The 17,770-nt window shown below is 44.8% G+C and overlaps 1 protein-coding gene across 1 annotated transcript in view; it reads left to right on the top strand.

The window, feature by feature from the left end:
• HDAC2 (histone deacetylase 2) overlaps positions 1-17,770 on the top strand; it is a 149,625-nt gene that overhangs the window by 55,158 nt on the left and 76,697 nt on the right. Inside the window, exon 5 of the mRNA XM_078648570.1 lies at positions 8,395-8,533. Within this exon, the coding sequence (XP_078504696.1) occupies positions 8,395-8,533 (139 nt within the window). The remainder of the gene's footprint in view (positions 1-8,394; positions 8,534-17,770) is intronic.

The raw sequence follows: 17,770 nt of genomic DNA, 5'->3' as shown, positions 1-17,770 counted from the left end.
AAGCTACATTCAAGCAGAACAAAAATATATGTGCAAAATGTTAGTGCAAAGAATGAGGTTGTTATGCACTCAGTTACACAATAGTACACGCACAAATCTTTAACACATTCAATAAAACGTTGCTTGCAACACTGTAAAGAGGTTCTACCCTAGCCCTGATGCACTTTATAAGGAAACTAGAACAAATGTCCTAGGACCAGAATGCACTGCATTGCCCTAAGGCTTCCAAGTCCTCAAAATTAATCAATCATAAATCAAAGTCTAAAACTCCAATAAACAGTTGGTGCTCCAAACAAGCAATGTTTAAATACAGTTGATTGTAGAAATCAAAATGAATCATTAATGTTAACAGCACACTTGTAACAGTTGTTGAAAGCGCATATGTTTTTTTCTAAACAGTTTGTGTCCACAGTAGCCTTGCATAGAACCCAATCCATTTCGGGTATGGTACCCATCATCCGATTAACTAAAAATAAAAAGAACGGCCTGTTTTTACAAAGGGAGAATGGACATTTCAAGGTACAACCTACTACCAACAAATCAGCATATAGACACCAGAAGACCGAGAACTATAGTTAATGTATATACAATTAACAAAACTGTTAGTCACACAAGACTCGTCATGCAACAGTAATATAATCAGAGGAAAACCGCCCAATGTTCTACATAGGAACGTGAACAAGACTTCGAGAAGCAGCATACTTTTCACATAACTTTTTTCATATAACGTTGACATTTACAAACCATAATGGCTTGTTCCTTTCTGGTCACAAAACCAATGCATGCTGGTTCTTGAAGCCTTGTTCACGTTCCTGTGTTGCAAAAATGAGCATCGGAGCTATATTTTTTGTAAGGGATGTTAATTTGCAAGGAACCAAGTTCTTTGCTTCTGCACCTCCGCCATATAATCTGAAAGTATGATCACTGTGCAATTATCTACATTCCATGGGCATTCACTCCTAGAAGTTTGTAGGTTATGGTCTCTATCCTTTTAATTAAACAGACACCCCACTGCTGTTCTGGGAGGAGCACCAGGTGCCAGAATTTGTAGGTGCTCTCTCCACCGAGAGGAAAAATGTGGATTGCTTGCCAGTCGGCACTGTCTAGGAGCTATATTTCAAGGTGCAACTCCTTACTGGGGCCCTCTACTCATTCCACCAGCCCAGTAATTTGAATATTGTTCCTCCGTGACCTGCCTTCTGCATTATTGGCTTTCAAATTCAACAGGTTGACTTCTTGCAGTTCCTTCAGTTGTGCTTGCATGCCTTTCACCATAGGGTGCATTACTGCAAGTGTTTACTCTGTGGTTTCCACCATGTCAGTAAGTTTCCGGTGATCTGCTCTGAGCAAATCCGGGTCTAGGGCCATAGTGTCAATTTTGTGGTCCACTGTAGTTTTAACATCCAAAATAGCTTGGAAATCGGCCTCCGATTTACTGGTGGGTTTCTGAAGTGTAGATTCCATGTTCTCAGTGGTTCTCGGTGTCTACTCACCAATCAGAGTGTGGAGTTCTTGACCCTCGTGCTCCAGGACACTCTGTCTGTGTGGTCTCCCCATGGTGTATAGCTTTGTGGTATAGGGCAGGTGGCACCTCACCCAGCAGCACAGCATCTCAGGGTGTGCCAGGTGTACAAGACAACTGTAGGTGTGTCTGGACAGCAGTGTTGAATATGCACTATGCAGCAATCAAGCTAGCACAAAAAAGAGGGGTGGCTTTGGGGTACAGGAAGCAGCTAACAAGGAATTCCCACGTTAGTTTATCCCTTGTGAGGGACGCTGTTAATCCCAGAGTAGCCCTATTACAGCATTGGTAAGTTTAAGGGGTGTGTAGGGGGAGAGGTGGTGGTAACAGTAATGTCTCCAGTCGGCTCCAAGGTCTTTTTTTTTTTTGGGGGGGGGGGGGGGTTTCGATGGTTGCAAAAGTATGCATATGTAAACCTAGGGAGGGGGGGATTTCTGTCCCAGTGCTGTACTTGGTCATTTATGTCTGTGCCATCGACTGCCAAACGCACTCCAGTATGATCATGGGCTCCAGTCGCCGGAGGGAAAAGCCCCCCCTGCTTGGCATCTGTGCTCCTTGTCGGTTGGGGAAGAATAATCCCTGCCTTCCCGCCCACCTTCCCCCTTTGGAATCAATGGAGTGTTCCTTTATATTGATTTGGGTCTCATCTGGAAGCATGTAATAAGAAAAGTTATTGCTGTCCAAAAGATGCAAATATAGGTTGGATATAAGGGGTGAGATGGAGATGTACGTCTTTCCTCCAGTCCCCTCCCCCAGCTGCATCATTTTCGCTCGCACAGTGGCTTGCGGTAGTATCTAAAGGTTGCCTGACGGGAACGAATTAATCCAGTTTAGCGCTACATCTTGAGTCTTTGGATTAGAATGTGTCAAAGGACATCCTATAAATGGATAGAAGACAGACTAACCAGTACATTACTAGATCTAAAAGTGTTACTGTGCTGACACCGCCCCCATCTAATTCCACTGAGATTATCTACGACCAGTGACCACTATATCATGGAAAACAGAAGAAAGATGATTAACAGTGTTAAGATGGCTGACCATCTTGCACCAGCCCAGTTGAACCAGTGATTCTAGTGTCTTAAAAACTTATATGTAGCAGTTTTTGCTGATACAATACGTGAAAATGGTTACCATTATTGTTAAACATTATGTTCGAGGCATATGAGCTGCAGATCGTATACTGTGCATTAGATCGCCACCTGGTGTTGGGCTCGGATGATTGCAGTGTGTTGTCTTCTTGGAAGAAGTCTTTGTAGTCACGAGATAGGTGACTCCTCCCTTGGACAATACTGTGCATGGTCATCGACTCCATCCTCAGATTGTTTTTTTCCGCCACTGGGTTCGGATGAAAGTTTTCCGCTCCGGCTAGAAAAGACTTTTCTGCAACTTCGAAGCGAACAACTTTATAACAAACATTATCGACATCGAATAAACAACTTTCGACATCAACTACATCCCGGTGCGTTGACGCGGGCCGTTGGGCCTATCGGCGCCGTATGGCCTATGCCTCATGGACAGAACTCCATTCAAGAGATGCCCGGTATGTCGAGCAAAGTTCCCTCATAGCGACCATCACGAGGTCTGCAACCTCTGTCTGTCGCCGGAACATGACGAGTCGACCTGCTCAGCTTGTGTGTCCTTCCGATTGAGGAAGACAATTCGGGATCGGAGGGCGCGTCGACACGAGATGAGGAGATCAGCACCGGAGGAGATCGTGGAAGAAGACGTCTCCGAGGACGAGGATCCACTCGAAGATATCTCAGAGGACGAGGCTCCACTCGTCGCCGAGGAAGACTCGCCTGATCTCCAGATCATATCGGGGGCAGAGGACTCGGACGATTCGATTCCATCTCGACAACCCGTGAGTACCTCTGCCCTTGCACAACATACACTACCCAAACCAAAGGCAACGGTCAGCACTCCGCCCATGGGGCCCAGTCGGGACTGAAATACCTTCTCCGACCACCCGCCTTCGGGCTCGGCTCCGAGGAAAACAACAACGCCTTCCGGTGCCTCGGCACCGACATAACCACATGTGCCAATTCTACCTCTTCCATTGGCACCGAAGCACACACATCCTTCGGCACCGAAGGATTCCTCGACACCGAAGCCAAAACACCCTTCGGTGCCCAAACCAAAAGACGCGTCGGTGCCGAAGCCTAAGACTGTACCGGATCCGAAAAACGCTCCGACTCCGAAGCCTTCCGGTTCCAAAGATAAGCATGGGAAACCAGAGTCCGACGCCACAAGGCCAACGGGACCTGTCTCCACACCCAAATCTCCAACCTCGGTACCAAAAACTCCTACCAAGCCGAAACCACCTTCGGCACCGAAAACTTTGCCACGGGACTCAATAACGCCTACTAAAGCAAAACACAACCCCTATCGGCACCGAAAAAATCGACGCCAAAGAAGGTTGCAGAGGAGGAAGAACTGTTTAGGCCAGATCCTAAACAAAAGAAAGTCCATATCAATCCAAAGACTGGACATGTAGAGGCTATTCCTTATAAAAAGAGACCAGCAGAAACACCACTTCTACCTGTGGTTCCTGCCAAAAAGGACTGTCCAACTTCTCCAATGCACCCTTCCTCTCCTTTACCTTCTTCCTCTCCTATCCTTCCTTACATTGCCTACAGTTTCTCCTGTTCAATCTCCTGCATCATCACACCACACTGATGAGGAGTGTGATATAGGGGGGAATGACATACCAGAACCACAAAAATACCCTTTAGATGAGGATGTCAATCCTGAATACCCTAAGGACGAGGACATGTATGGCTTCCCACCACACAATGTGCCCGACATTCCTGATCCTCAGTCCTACCCAACAAAACCTTCCCCTCCAGAGGATAGTATTGGGTTTAATCATTTATTGAATAGGGCAGCCCTTTACCACGGGGTATCAATGCACTCTGTGTAGACCTTTGTGACTGCTCAAATGTATCCAGTAAAAAATCCTCATCAATGGCATCAAATATTACCTATGATCAAAGGAGTCATTAAACAATCTCCAGAAATATTTAAAGACCCGGTACGCTGTAGAGTACTGAATCCAAGAATTGAAAAGAAATACAGACCAGCACCATCTGATCCAGTCTATATTAAGGGACATCTGCCACTAGACTCTTTAGTAGTGTCTAATGCACGAAAAAGAGCCAATTCCCAGACTTCTGGTGACACGCCCCCGCCTGACAAAGAATCTAAAGTTTTTGATGCGACAGGGAAACGGATTGCTGCGCAAGCAACAAACATATGGCGCATAGCAAATACACAAGCACTGCTATCACGCTATGATAGGGCGCACTATGACCAACTAGAAAAACTAATGGAGCACCTCCCAGATCAGTACAAAGATCAGGCAACAGAGCTCATACAGGAAGGCAAGTTAATATCCAATGCCTCGATCAAATGTGCACTAGATGTAGCTGACACAGCATCCAGGGCAGTCAATACCAGTGTCCTACTCAGACGACATGCGTGGCTACGCATTTCAGGTTTTAAAACCGAGGTACAGACTACCATCTTGAACCAGCCCTTCAATCAAAAATAATTGTTCGGGCCCGAAGTAGACAACACACTAGAAAAAATGAAAAAGGACACAGACAGAGCTAAGTCTATGGGTGCATTACAATCTACACAGACTAGAAGTTCTTTTAGCCGCTCCTTCTATAGAGGAGGCTCAAAGCAAATCGGCGCAGACACAATGTCATCTTTTAAAACAAATACACAGACATCCTCTAACAAGAGCTACTTCAGAGGAGGATACAGAGGAAATAATAACAATGGAAGAGGTAGAGGTAATAACAACAACCGCTCCTCTTCCACTCCCAAACAGTGACTTCCCTCTGCCTCCCCCACAGCATTCCACCCCTGTGGGGGGCAGATTATCACAGTTCCTACCTGTCTGGAATTCCATCACAACAGACAGGTGGGTAAGACAAATTATCCAACATGGTTACTGCCTAGAACTCACAGCAACCTCCCCAAACATACCACCCAGGCAGCGTACAATGTCCACAGACCATATTGCCCTACTTCAACAAGAAGTTCTAGCACTTCTACAAAAGGATGCTATACAAGTAGTTCCTTTAGAGGAACAAGGAACAGGAGTTTACTCCTTGTACTTCCTAATTCCCAAAAAGGATGGGACACTAAGGCCAATCCTCGACCTCAGGCCCCTCAACCATTATATACAGTCAGATCATTTCCACATGATCACTCTGCAGCAAGTACTCCCACTACTACAACAAGGCGATTTTCTTTCAACACTAGACCTAAAGGACGCCTACTTTCACATTCCTATACATCCTGCTCACAGGAAGTACCTAAGGTTTGTCATACAAGACAGCACTATCAATTCAAACTCCTTCCATTCGGGGTCACACCAGCACCACGAGTGTTCACAAAGTGCTTAGCAGTAGTAGCGGCACATCTCAGAAGACAACAGATACACGTCTTCCCTTACCTAGACGATTGGCTCATAAAAGCAAAATCATACAGTCAATGTGTCCGTCACACAAAGCAAACAATTCAGACATTGCACAAATTAGGGTTTACCATAAACTACACCAAGTCGCACCTAGAGCCTTCGCATGTTCATCAGTATCTAGGAGCTACCATAGACACTTCTACAGCTCAAGCGTATCCCAGTCCAGCCAGGATACAGAGCATTCAGACCTTAGTCTCAATTTTTCAACACCAGCAGTCTCTCCAAGCCAAGGTGTTCATGAGACTAATAGGAATGATGGCGTCTTGCATCTTTATAGTGCCACATGCAAGACTGCAAATGAGACCATTACAAGAATGTCTAGCACAACAATGGAATCCGGCTCAAGGTCAGCTCACAGACCTGGTGTTGGTGGACAGTCGTACATATCGCTCTCTGCAATGGTGGAACACCAAAAATTTGACAAAGGGACGGTCGTTCCTAGAGCCTGTTCCACAGATAGTGCTCAAGACAGACGCATCCCTCACATGATGGGGAGCCCATCTCCTACACTATACCACACAACGCCAATGGAACAACCAGCAAAAACTGTTCCATATCAACCATCTAGAGCTGCTAGCAATCTTCCTAGCACTCAAAACATTTCAAGTACAAAACTAAGCTGTCCTGATCCGGACGGACAATATGACAGCCATGTACTATATACAAAAACAGGGGAGACACACTCTCTGCAACTGTCCCAGCTTGCACAGAACATTTGGAAATGGGCCATTCCTCAAAACATACATCTGACAGTAGAGCACCTTCCAGGAATTCACAATCAGATAGCAGATCTGTTGAGTCGACAGTCACAATAGATTCTCGAATGGGAGATACACCCACAAGTTCTTCAGCCATTCTTCCAAATGTGGCGGCATCCACAAATAGATCTGTTTGCCACCCACGAGAACACAAAATGCCCAACCTTCGCCGCCAGGTTTCCACACCCAATGTCGGAGGGGAATGCAATATGGATGAACTGGTCAGGCAGATTTGCGTACGCTTTTCCTCCTCTCCCACTCATTCCACTAGTAGTGCGCAAACTCAGACAACAGTCTCTCAAACTGATACTAGTAGCGCCCACATGGGCACGCCAGCCGTGGTTCACCACACTACTGTATCTCTCACTAGTTCCACATGGAGAAATAAGACACCCAGAACCAAGCCAACTGAATTTGGCAATATGGCTCCTGAAGTCTTAGAGTTTGGTTACTTAAACCTACCACCAGACTGTATGAATATAATTAAAGAGGCTAGAAAACCCACTACCAGATCATGTAATACCGCTAAGTGGAAGAGATTTGCGATATATTGCAACAATAATCACATTGATCCGCTGGATGTTTCCATACAAAATATCATTTGCTACCTTTCTCTCCTCCACACAAAGGCAACCCCATCTCTAAGGGGGGAATTGCCCGGTGGATTGTAAAGTGTATACAAATATGCTATCAAAAGGCTAAACGTACACTAGCAGTTCCTCCTAGAGCACACTCTACTCCAAACTAGGAGCCTCTATGGCTTTCTTAGGAAATATACCACTAGAGGACATAGGCAAGGCAGCCACATGGTCTACAATGCACACCTTCACGAAACACTATTGAGTTGATGTGCAAGCCAAGCAGCAAGCTGCAGTAGGCCAAGCTGTCCTTAGAACACGGTTTCAAAATACTGCAACGGATACAGGCGACCACCGCTAGGGGAGACACTGCTGCACAATCGATGCACAGTATACGATCTGCAGCTCCTATGCCTCGAACGGAATATGCTACTTACCAGTATGCATCTCTTCTTGGCATGTAGAGCTGCAGAGTCGTATACGCCCACACGCTTTCCCGAGACTTGTATCCGTTCCAGTTATCATCTTATTTAGATGCACACGCATGGACATCCTTTCTTTATCTTTACTTCTACTATCTCCATCATTTCCCATCATGGCGAAAAACAATCTGAGGATGGAGTCGATGACCATGCGCAGTATTGTCCAAGGGAGGAGTCACCTATCTCGTGACTACAAAGACTTCTTCCAAGAAGACAACAAACTGCAATCATCCGAGCCCAACACCAGGTGGCGATCTAATGCACAGTATAAGACTCTGCAGCTCTACATTCCAAGAACAGATGCATACTGGTAAGTAGCATATTCCTTCTGCCATCATGAATCTTTGTAATAAATACAGTAAGGTTGCATGTTTCACTTTGAATTCTACAGTGTACAAAATTCAATGGTGGAAACATATTTCTTACATTTCGGCTATTATCTCTTGACCCTATTTTACCAGAAACTTAACTAGTTGTGTTTCACAACTGCTTTTTGGCAGTGGGGGAAAGGATGATTTAGATATATAACTTCTAATAAAATGTTGTTCCCACTTTCTTTTAGCTGGAGCAGTAAAATTAAACCGACAGCAGACGGACATGGCTGTTAATTGGGCAGGAGGACTTCATCATGCCAAAAAGTCTGAGGCATCTGGTTTCTGTTATGTAAATGATATCGTTCTAGCTATTCTTGAATTACTAAAGTAAGTTCATACATGAGGTCACTTTGAAACTCTTTATTATATTACTATCTGTGCTTAGCATAATCTTAAATCCTCTGCAAGCCCAGACTTGCAATCAGCTTTCTAACAAGTTATATTTGTAAGATTTTAGCAAGTAACTAAATAGCAAGGGCTATCCTAGCATCAGTTTGTGGGGATTAAGTCACACTTAGTCATCGCCAGAAAATTCATTTTGTCCTTGAACACAAACTTAAGAGCAAGCGATGAATGATTTGATTAACATATTGCCTGTAGAAATACCATTCTTTTAACAATCCGCTAAATAACCTCTGTCATATTAATTTAGAGTAGGGTTCCTTCATTGTACACCTGATCCACAGAATGACATAAACGATCAAATAAATTCATTTTGCTCCGACATTTCAGTCCTCGAGGAAGGCACCTGACAATATTTTGCAGAGCCTAAAAAGTGTTTTGTAATCATGTGTTGGATTGCCCCTCACATGCCACCACAGTTTCTCTTCTTTGATCCTTTTTATACTCTCAAGTTGAAGATGTGTGTGGAAGGCAACTCATCTGAAGTTCGAATTCATTTTTTTGTAACTTTCATAAAGTGTATTTATGGTCCTGTTTTTTCCTGGTTTAAAGAAGACCTGCCCTGCGTCTTAAAATTTCACAATGCTATAAATCAGAAATTATGCCTTCTGTGCTTGTATCTTAACCCTACATTCACGCTGAAAAGATCTGTGATTATTTTTCAGCTAGTTCATTGAAGAATCAGTTACACAGTTGTGCAGACATTCAAGACTTACATTTGTAAAGATTTATTTTCTTCTGTGGTACCAGGAGTAAGACTATATTTTCACTGAGACCTCTAGTCCCGGTGACATATCAGTGTTTTCTTCAGTTAGAAGTCTGCATGTGAACTTGCCTCCCAGTGCTGCATTTTTGGTTGTGGTTGATCTATTGAGGTACAAGCAGTGGTGTGTAAATCTGCGCAAATGTTATCAAGTTATGCAGGTAAAAAAATTGCACATTTCTTAACATTTCCAAAGTTTTAAAACGAAATAGCAGCATGAATCCACAAAAAACGAAAAGGTTTGCAAATTGACATAAGCCTGTCTCTTCCATATGTGGTCTAAAAAGGTTTAATGGGGTCTATGGAGAGATGTCACACCGACCTATGCTGAGAGCTTTCGAAGCTATGATTCCTTCTCAAGTTTTGTATGGCGTTGAGATCCTTTATTTGAGCGGTAAGGGATCCTGGGACGTGATAGAGGGGAATTGCTTAAAAAGGCTCTTATCCCTTCCCCAATCTTCAATGATACAAGCCATCAGGATAGAAATAGGTACAAAATCGTGGAAAATACAAACCCAGTTGGCTGTGATTAGATTCTGGAAGAGATTGGAAGACCCCGAAAACCAAAAAGTAGCACATTGGTGTCGCAATGAAATACTGAGAAGCGAGCTAAAATGGGCAAAGGGCTGCAGGGACAAACTGAAAGGAATCTGTAACTCACTAGAGTTAGATTGGGTCCAGGAAACGCTTCAGGTCCAAAATACCAAAGGGGAGCTGAAGCAAAGGGGGAAGGAAGTTTCTAAATCGATTGACATAGGCTATCTAACAAAGAAAAAATCAGTGGCGCATATGATAAATGCTTGGTCCAACGAAAACTGGTTCCCCTACCTTGATAGATTACCTAACCGCGGGCTCAGGCAAGAGATCCTGAGGTGTCGAATTGGGATTAACCCGTGGATAATAAACAAAGAGCTTAAATCAAAATTGTTAGATCAAGAAGGCCGTTGCAGGTGTAAGTTGGGAACTAAGGGGGACTGGTCGCATATTCTATTGGACTGTCTGTTACTCCTTGAGCAGAGAAAACTATGGCTGCGCCCGGTTTTCCTAAAATATGGAATAAAAACAAGGTTGCAGGCAGCCAGCCTTCTAACAGAAATACCCTTTATGGATATCGTAATCGCCCTTAGGAAATTTTTAAAGGTGGCCCTGAGTGCACTGAGAACTAAGGAAAAAAGTAGTACTGTATGAATTCTAACTATTGAAACTGTTATGGTGGTGAGAAAGTGAATAGGTTTTAACTTTTATAATCAAGTTTTAAGGTATTTGCAATTTTTTATTGGTTGATAGTATTTTATAGTTTGGACTTTGTATTTTAGAAAATGAAATGTAGAATTGCTTTTTAAAGAACAACATTTTTTAAAAAAAATAACCAAATATTTATTGTAGACACCCCCTATTGCGTTATGCTCACTGCCTTGTTTAAAGACTACGGTCATAATAAACCTACATTTTGAATTGAATTGAATTGACATAAGCCTGTGTTTTTGGTGAAATAGTCTTAAAATGTATTTAGGCAGGTAACTGCTAAAAACCCATGAAAAAATTGTTCAGTAGAATTTCACAGAAGGTGAACACGAATGATGGAAAAAGATTCTAACTGCTCAATTTTCTGAAGTGCATATATTTATATATTCCACTTGAAGAAATTTAAGATATCACACCCATAATGCAGAGGGACTATACCTTCTTCCTAGCCATTACCTAAAAATACCATTGCCAATTATTTTCTTTATGGGAAATGTTTATAAAATGAGCCACTCCTTGAAATAGAGTATTGGTGTTGTAGTTCTCAATGTTTGCTGCTCGCAGATGTGACGGCTGATGCACCACTTTCATTGGGGTCTGACTTCTTAATTGTAAAAAGAATTTATCTGGAAACTTGTGGTTGAGGGTCAAGCTAGTTAAACTTTACATAGCTGTGTAGAGGATACATACCAAAACTTTTTCACTGCATGTTAGAATATTCATATGATCACCAGCTCAATCAATCAATCAATCATGCCATTTGTATAGCGCACTACTCACCCGGGAGGGTCTGAATTTATTATGCCATTGTGGGTGGAAGGTTCGGAGCTGAACCTTATGCTCAGAGGCCGGGGAGTGACTGGGTGCCGGCCAGGGCAAGAGACGAGGAACTGCCCCCAAACCCATGGCACGTACGGCCGAAGGTGGTGGTGGTGAGGGTGTGTGGGCGCATGCAGTGTTTGTACAGAGCGTAGGTTTTCCCACGAGGCCACAATCTGGCATACAGGTCCATATGTACAACCATCAGGGTTTCTGACTCGCAAATTGCATTTTGTAGCCATTCGCAAGCCTCGTGTCGCAAAACCTGATGTACAGCCGTGTCGGAGACACTGGTTGGGGTCCCTAAATGGGTCGCAAGGGACCTTTCTTGTTAATATTCACAATTTGCGACCCATTGAGAATGGCTGGCACTAATGGTGGCCTTCTGGGGTCAGCAGATCACCATGTCTGTGACTGCTTTTTTTAAATAAAGCAGTATTTTTTATTTAATGCAGCACGTTTGCCTTAAAGGAAAATAGGATGCTTTTCAAAAATAAAAAGTTTTTTCTTTTAATTTTTTTTAAGAGTGGGCAGAGGTTCGTGGGACCACTGCCTGCTCTGAAAAAATGTTGGCGCACCCAATCACAAAAGAGAAATCTTGCAGTTTGCGAACCGCTTACCACCAATTTGAAATTGGTTGCAAACTGTGAATGTTTTGCGACCGCCTTTACGGTTGCAAAATATTCCTACATACCAGTGCGACTCACTATTGGGAAAGGACGCCCTTGGCACTTCCCTTCCTAATAGTGACTCACAAACCCTATTTTGGGAGTCCGTAATAGGTTACTGGCTCGCAAAATAAGGTTGGGATTTTGAAAATGCATTTTACAGAGTGCAAACAGCGTGATGGGGCATTTCGACTGGTAAAATGTGTCGTACATCTGGCCCACAGTCATAAAATTACATAGGATTACAAATTTACGGTTGGCAAAACAAAACGCTCTGTCTTCTAAGAAGGCCTAAAAAGGATTATCACAGTGCATATCTCTTTCAACATGGTTTTAAGAGGAGCCAAACAACACTAAAATCATTGCCTACTATTGGAATCTGTGACATTTCACCTAACAAAACACCCTTCTGCAGATTTTAATAAAGAATGAGAACAACCTTTAAATGCCTATTATCACTTGCTTTTCTGCTTATTCTCCCCTGAAGCCGGGGGCTCTCTACTCTATCTCTCCCGCTTCATTGTTTACTTGCTGGTAAATCTGTTTTAAAAGTTGTAAATATTTTAATTGTCCGCTTTACTCCCCAAGCGTCCCGGACCCTCGGGTGTGAGATTAGCGTCACACCGAGGCTCCCTTCACCCGATCTCCTTACCGGCACAGCCGATTGAGGCGCTGACGCCGGGAGTCAAAGGGGGTAGCCGCCATCTTAGTGGGAGGAAAGGGTAGCGGTCCAGCTGTAGGACGCCTCCCACCCTCCTCCACAACGTATAAAAAGATGACTGCCCGTCCGCGCAGCGGGCGGGCGCGCCAAAGGCAAGCCCGTCTGCGCGCGACCGGGCGGGACCTAGGGCCATACCCCTTACATCTCAGCCGCTAAATAGCAGGTACTATAGTGCGGAAGCCCTCCTCAGCATGAGGCCTTTGGGAATTAAAGGCTCTTCGCACTCATTCCAGGCTATAGATCTGCCAGTGATTTGTCCGGGGTGTACACAGACTCTCAAACCCATGCAGCTACGCGACGCGAAATTGGACTACAGCATGCTTAAGCTAAACTGTAGATCCCTACCAAAACATAGGATGGAACTTGCTCTCATGCTAGAAGAACGTATGCCAGATGCAGTTTTCCTCACAGAAACTTGGCTTACGACAGACTCTGACCCTGACATCGTGACAGCCCTTCCTCCAGGCTTCCAAATCATCCGGCTGGATCGTCCTGAAGGGAGAGGAGGAGGTCTAGCTATCATACATAAAGAGCAGTATCACTGCAGAGTAATCCCTGAATCAATTCCAGAATGTGAGAACCTAGCATTTAGCCTGGAATTCTCCCCCAACAACTCCTTCTCAGGCACTGTTGTATACCGCCCCCCGGGGCCCTCTAAACAGTTTCACAAGCACCTTCCATCTATTATAGCTGAACGGGTTACAACTGCCTCGAATTATACATTGTTAGGCGACCTCAATTTTCATTTTGATGCCACCCTGGATCAAGCCGCTATGGCGTTGGCAGATGATTTAGCGGCTCTACAGCTAGCACAACGGGTTGAGGCACCCACCCATATTAAGGGTCATCTATTGGACCCAGTGTTTAGTAACTGTACAGAGCTTGTGGTTGGGCTACCAATCTCCCTCCCCTGGACTGATCACCTACTTGTGCCCCTTACCTGGACTACACGTAAGTCACCCCTCCCTAGCCCCATCGTAAGGAACGCTAGAATCTGTGCCTGACTACCAGTTGACCCCTGGTCTAATAGACTCGCGACTGCTCAGCCCTCTCACAATCGGGACCCATGTGTGGCCAATCAAGAATATGAAGAATGGATTGCACAATCCCTTGAGGCCACCCTTCCACTTTGTAAAATCACATCGAAACGCTCTCAAAAAACCGCCCCTTGGTACTCGGATGCCCTTAGGGAAAAGAAACGCCACTGCAGGAAACTAGAAAGACGGTGGCGCATGGATTATTCATTAGATGAGAGAACCCAATATGGAGAGGCAATAATATCATAGACGGTCGAGGTTAAATCTGCCCAGTCTACCTACTTCTTGGACACAATCATGCGGGCCAAGTCTAAACCGAAGGAAATTTTTCAAATAGTGAAAAGCCTCACCAAACTTCCCTCCCCCGGAATGCACCTGGGCAAAACCATAGCCCACTGCAATGACTTGGCAGAATTTTTCCATCACAAAGTCAACCAAATCTACTCCTCTTTTACTTTCATAGCTCCAGAGCTCAGGGACAGGCAAACCTAGGGGATGCTCAATCACAACCCCCGATAATTTTGGAACACTTTCCATTGCTAGTTCCCGAATCTCTGGAGTCCTTAGCCCGCCAAATAAAATCGGGGTCTCCATGTGACCCAGCCCCCCCAGATGTTATGATGCTGGCACCTCAGGTCGTTCTACCCACCATCATGAACCTCCTGTATGCCTCCATCACCTCCGGTACCGTCCCTCCTGCCTGGAAGTGGGCCATGGTCCGTGCTCTGCTAAAAAAAACGAATCTGGACCCCGGTGACTTCAGTAGTTATCGTCCGATCTCTTTGCTCCCCTGGGTGAGCAATATTCTCGAGAAGCACATCAATATCCATCTGGTGGACTTCCTCGAGAATAACCAGCTGTTAGATGCCACCCAGACGGGCTTTCGTCCCAGACATGGGACGGAGACCGCTCTGCTGGCAGTCACCGAGGAAACCAGAAGGATCTTGGACCAAGGGGGATCAGTGGCAGTGATCCTCCTTGACCTAAGCGCGGCATTCGACACGGTCAGCCACGACACCTTGCTGAGCCGTCTCTCGAATGTCGGAATAGCAGGCGGGGCATGGCTGTGGCTCAAATCATTTTTGAGCAACAGGTCCTTCCAAATTTTTGATGGAGACACGGTATCCACGAGCAGGCCGCTGAGATGTGGAGTCCCGCAGGGCTCCTCCCTAAGCCCTGCGCTTTTTAACATCTATATGAGACCGCTAGCTGTGGTTGTCCGTCCGTTTGGTATTAAAATCATCTCTTATGCGGATGACACTCAGCTAGTGGTCTCCTTGGCGCAGGAGGATGGCCTATCAGCATCAGCGGGGCTGACTAAGTGCCTGGAGGAGGTAAAGGGTTGGATGACTTCGTCCTCCCTCAAACTTAATGGGGACAAAACGGAGCTGATGCTCCTGGGTCCCAGGAACCCCACATTTTTCAATTCCCTCTGGCCCCCATGCCCAGGCACCCATCCAACCCCCAAGGACAACATAAAGAGCCTGGGGGTCTGGCTGGACAAAGCTCTATCTTTTAATACCCAGGCCACAAAACTTTTACCTATGGAGGCAAAGCAGGTGGCCATTCAGGGTCTGATTCAGTCCCGACTGGACTTTAGCAATGTCTTTTATCTCGGTGTCCCTGAATACACACTGCGTAAGTTGCAAATAGTTTAAAACTGCGCGGCCCGCACATTGCTCCAGCTCCCGCGTAAACTGTCCGCCAAACCTGGACTGAGCAGTCTGCATTGGCTACCGGTACGACAAAGAATTGCTTTTAAGGCTATGTGTATATCCCATCAAGCCTTTTTGGACACAGGACCGACATCGTCCGTGATCTAATAACACAGTACCATCCCAGTAGAAATCTTCGCTCCAGCCAGGCGTTCATGGCCATTGTCCCTAGAATAAAAAAGGCAAGAGCTGGCGGCAGGATGTTTACTCACAATGCCGCCAAGCTATGGAATTCACTTCCCCTTCAACTCGGGTCCAACCCTAATCTGTCCTCCTTTCGGAAGCAGTTGAAGACTTTTTCCTGTTTAACGCTCCTCACTAATTCCCCAGCGAATTCCCTCTGTTAAGCAAATCACGCTTGTCATTAGCGCTTGGACGCCTCAGGGCAGCAATCGCGCTCTACAAATATTCATTTCATTTCATTTTCACACCTGCCTCTTTATAGATATCCTTCATCCTTGGCTTGCCACCATAACTAGCTCAGTTGTGTTGTATGGAGCTTAAGTGGGTTCACAATGCAAAAAGTCCAATAGAAGCACTCCTTTTTTTTTTCTACAGTGAATGCACACACATTCTTCCCAATCAAACACTGAAATTAAAGAAACCAGCATGTGGGTAGAACCTAAACCCTTCTCAATAGTACTTCAGAAAGATCTTTTTCAGATGATCACATATATTTCTTTGGCACCTGCTCTGTCGAGCCCATACTTTTATAGACCCATTTTCTTATAACATGCCCTGGGTGAAATCCTACTAGAAAAAGTATTAGATTGGATGGCGAATGAAAATATGGCTTTACATAAGAAATGTGAAGCATTTGGTCAGTGCCCGACTCTATAACAGACTTCAGAAGCAGTTCATAATTAAAAGTTAGCCTGTCTTTTTCACCCTCTACAACCACAGCATTCAACACAACCTTTCTGGAAACCTTGAGCGCCAGGCATTCTCTAACAGTGTGTGAGAAATCTCTGTGAGAAATTATCTATCTGAGCTAGATTGGCTATTGGAGGTACTTCAGCATGTTTGTTGGATGTGTTTCGTTTTAATTATTGTCTGTTGTGCTCTGATAAAGAGTGACTTGGTATTTTACTTTTGTATTGTCTGATTTGTTGTCCATGTTTTAATATTGTTATGTATGTAGTATGAACCTTATGCTTTTTAAAGCTTTCTGTGAGTTGATTCATGCTTTTAGCCCAAAAAAGTAATATTCAATTAATTCATAAAGTTTTTAAAACCGTTTGAGTACCTATAAGTACAATCGTAATGTTTGGTCTTTTCGGCTGTATTATGGCAGTTCATCTCCTGAACTCATAATGTGCACTTAGTTCATCGTCCAGTGTCTTCAACAGACAGAACTCCTGTTACAGAAGAACAGAATTCTAGAGCTACTGTGCCATTGGTTTAAAGAACGTACTTCCAATGTGTTTGGTTTGCACACATGCTGCCACAAGAAATTGCACTATGCAGCAATGCAAGGGCAACTGCCTGGGAGTCCGCTCTCGGTTGCTGAAAAGGATTACCCCTGACTTGTTTAGTAGACTTACATGCCTACACTGGCAGGGATTTTCCTTTCTCTTCGAACCACAAAAGCTTTGAGTGATAAACTCTGACATGTACACCCCCTTCTGATAGATACATCTGCCAGTGGATTCCTCACCTTGTGAATATCCCCCTGCGTCAGCAGCAACGTTCGGAAAACTCTTTTGTAGCACGCCGGTGTGGACGACGTCACAGGAGCACGGCATCGCGCGCGACTCCGGTTGACGTCACCGGCCCCTTATTAGGCCTACGTCGGCGTGATGACATCAGTTCCCTTTTTTCGCATCGTCGACGCTAACGGTTTCTTGGGGTCTCTTGTGTTGCGGATAGTAACTTTGTTGCTATTTGTGTGTTTCTGTATCTTTTTTGAGCTGTTGTCTTTCGTCAAAGATGTCATCGAAGAAGACCGGTTTTAAGCAGTGTGGATTGTGTGCCAGGATGATGTCCATTACCGATCCTCATAATGATTGCTTGTGGTGTCTGGGCTCGGACCACGATGTCGGAGGCTGTCGATCCTGTTCTAAGATGAACCCGAAGGCTCTGCTTGAGCGAGAGGCATAACTCCTTCTGGCCAAGCTAAAAGGGAAGGATGCCAAGAGGTCTTCGAGGTCAAGATCCAGACGCTCTAGGTCAAAGCCAAAGTCGATGTCGAAGA

This window comes from Lissotriton helveticus, chromosome 6 (assembly GCF_964261635.1).
Source record: "Lissotriton helveticus chromosome 6, aLisHel1.1, whole genome shotgun sequence".
In the NCBI taxonomy this organism is placed as follows: domain Eukaryota; kingdom Metazoa; phylum Chordata; class Amphibia; order Caudata; family Salamandridae; genus Lissotriton; species Lissotriton helveticus.
This window is presented reverse-complemented; position numbering and strand designations above follow the sequence as displayed.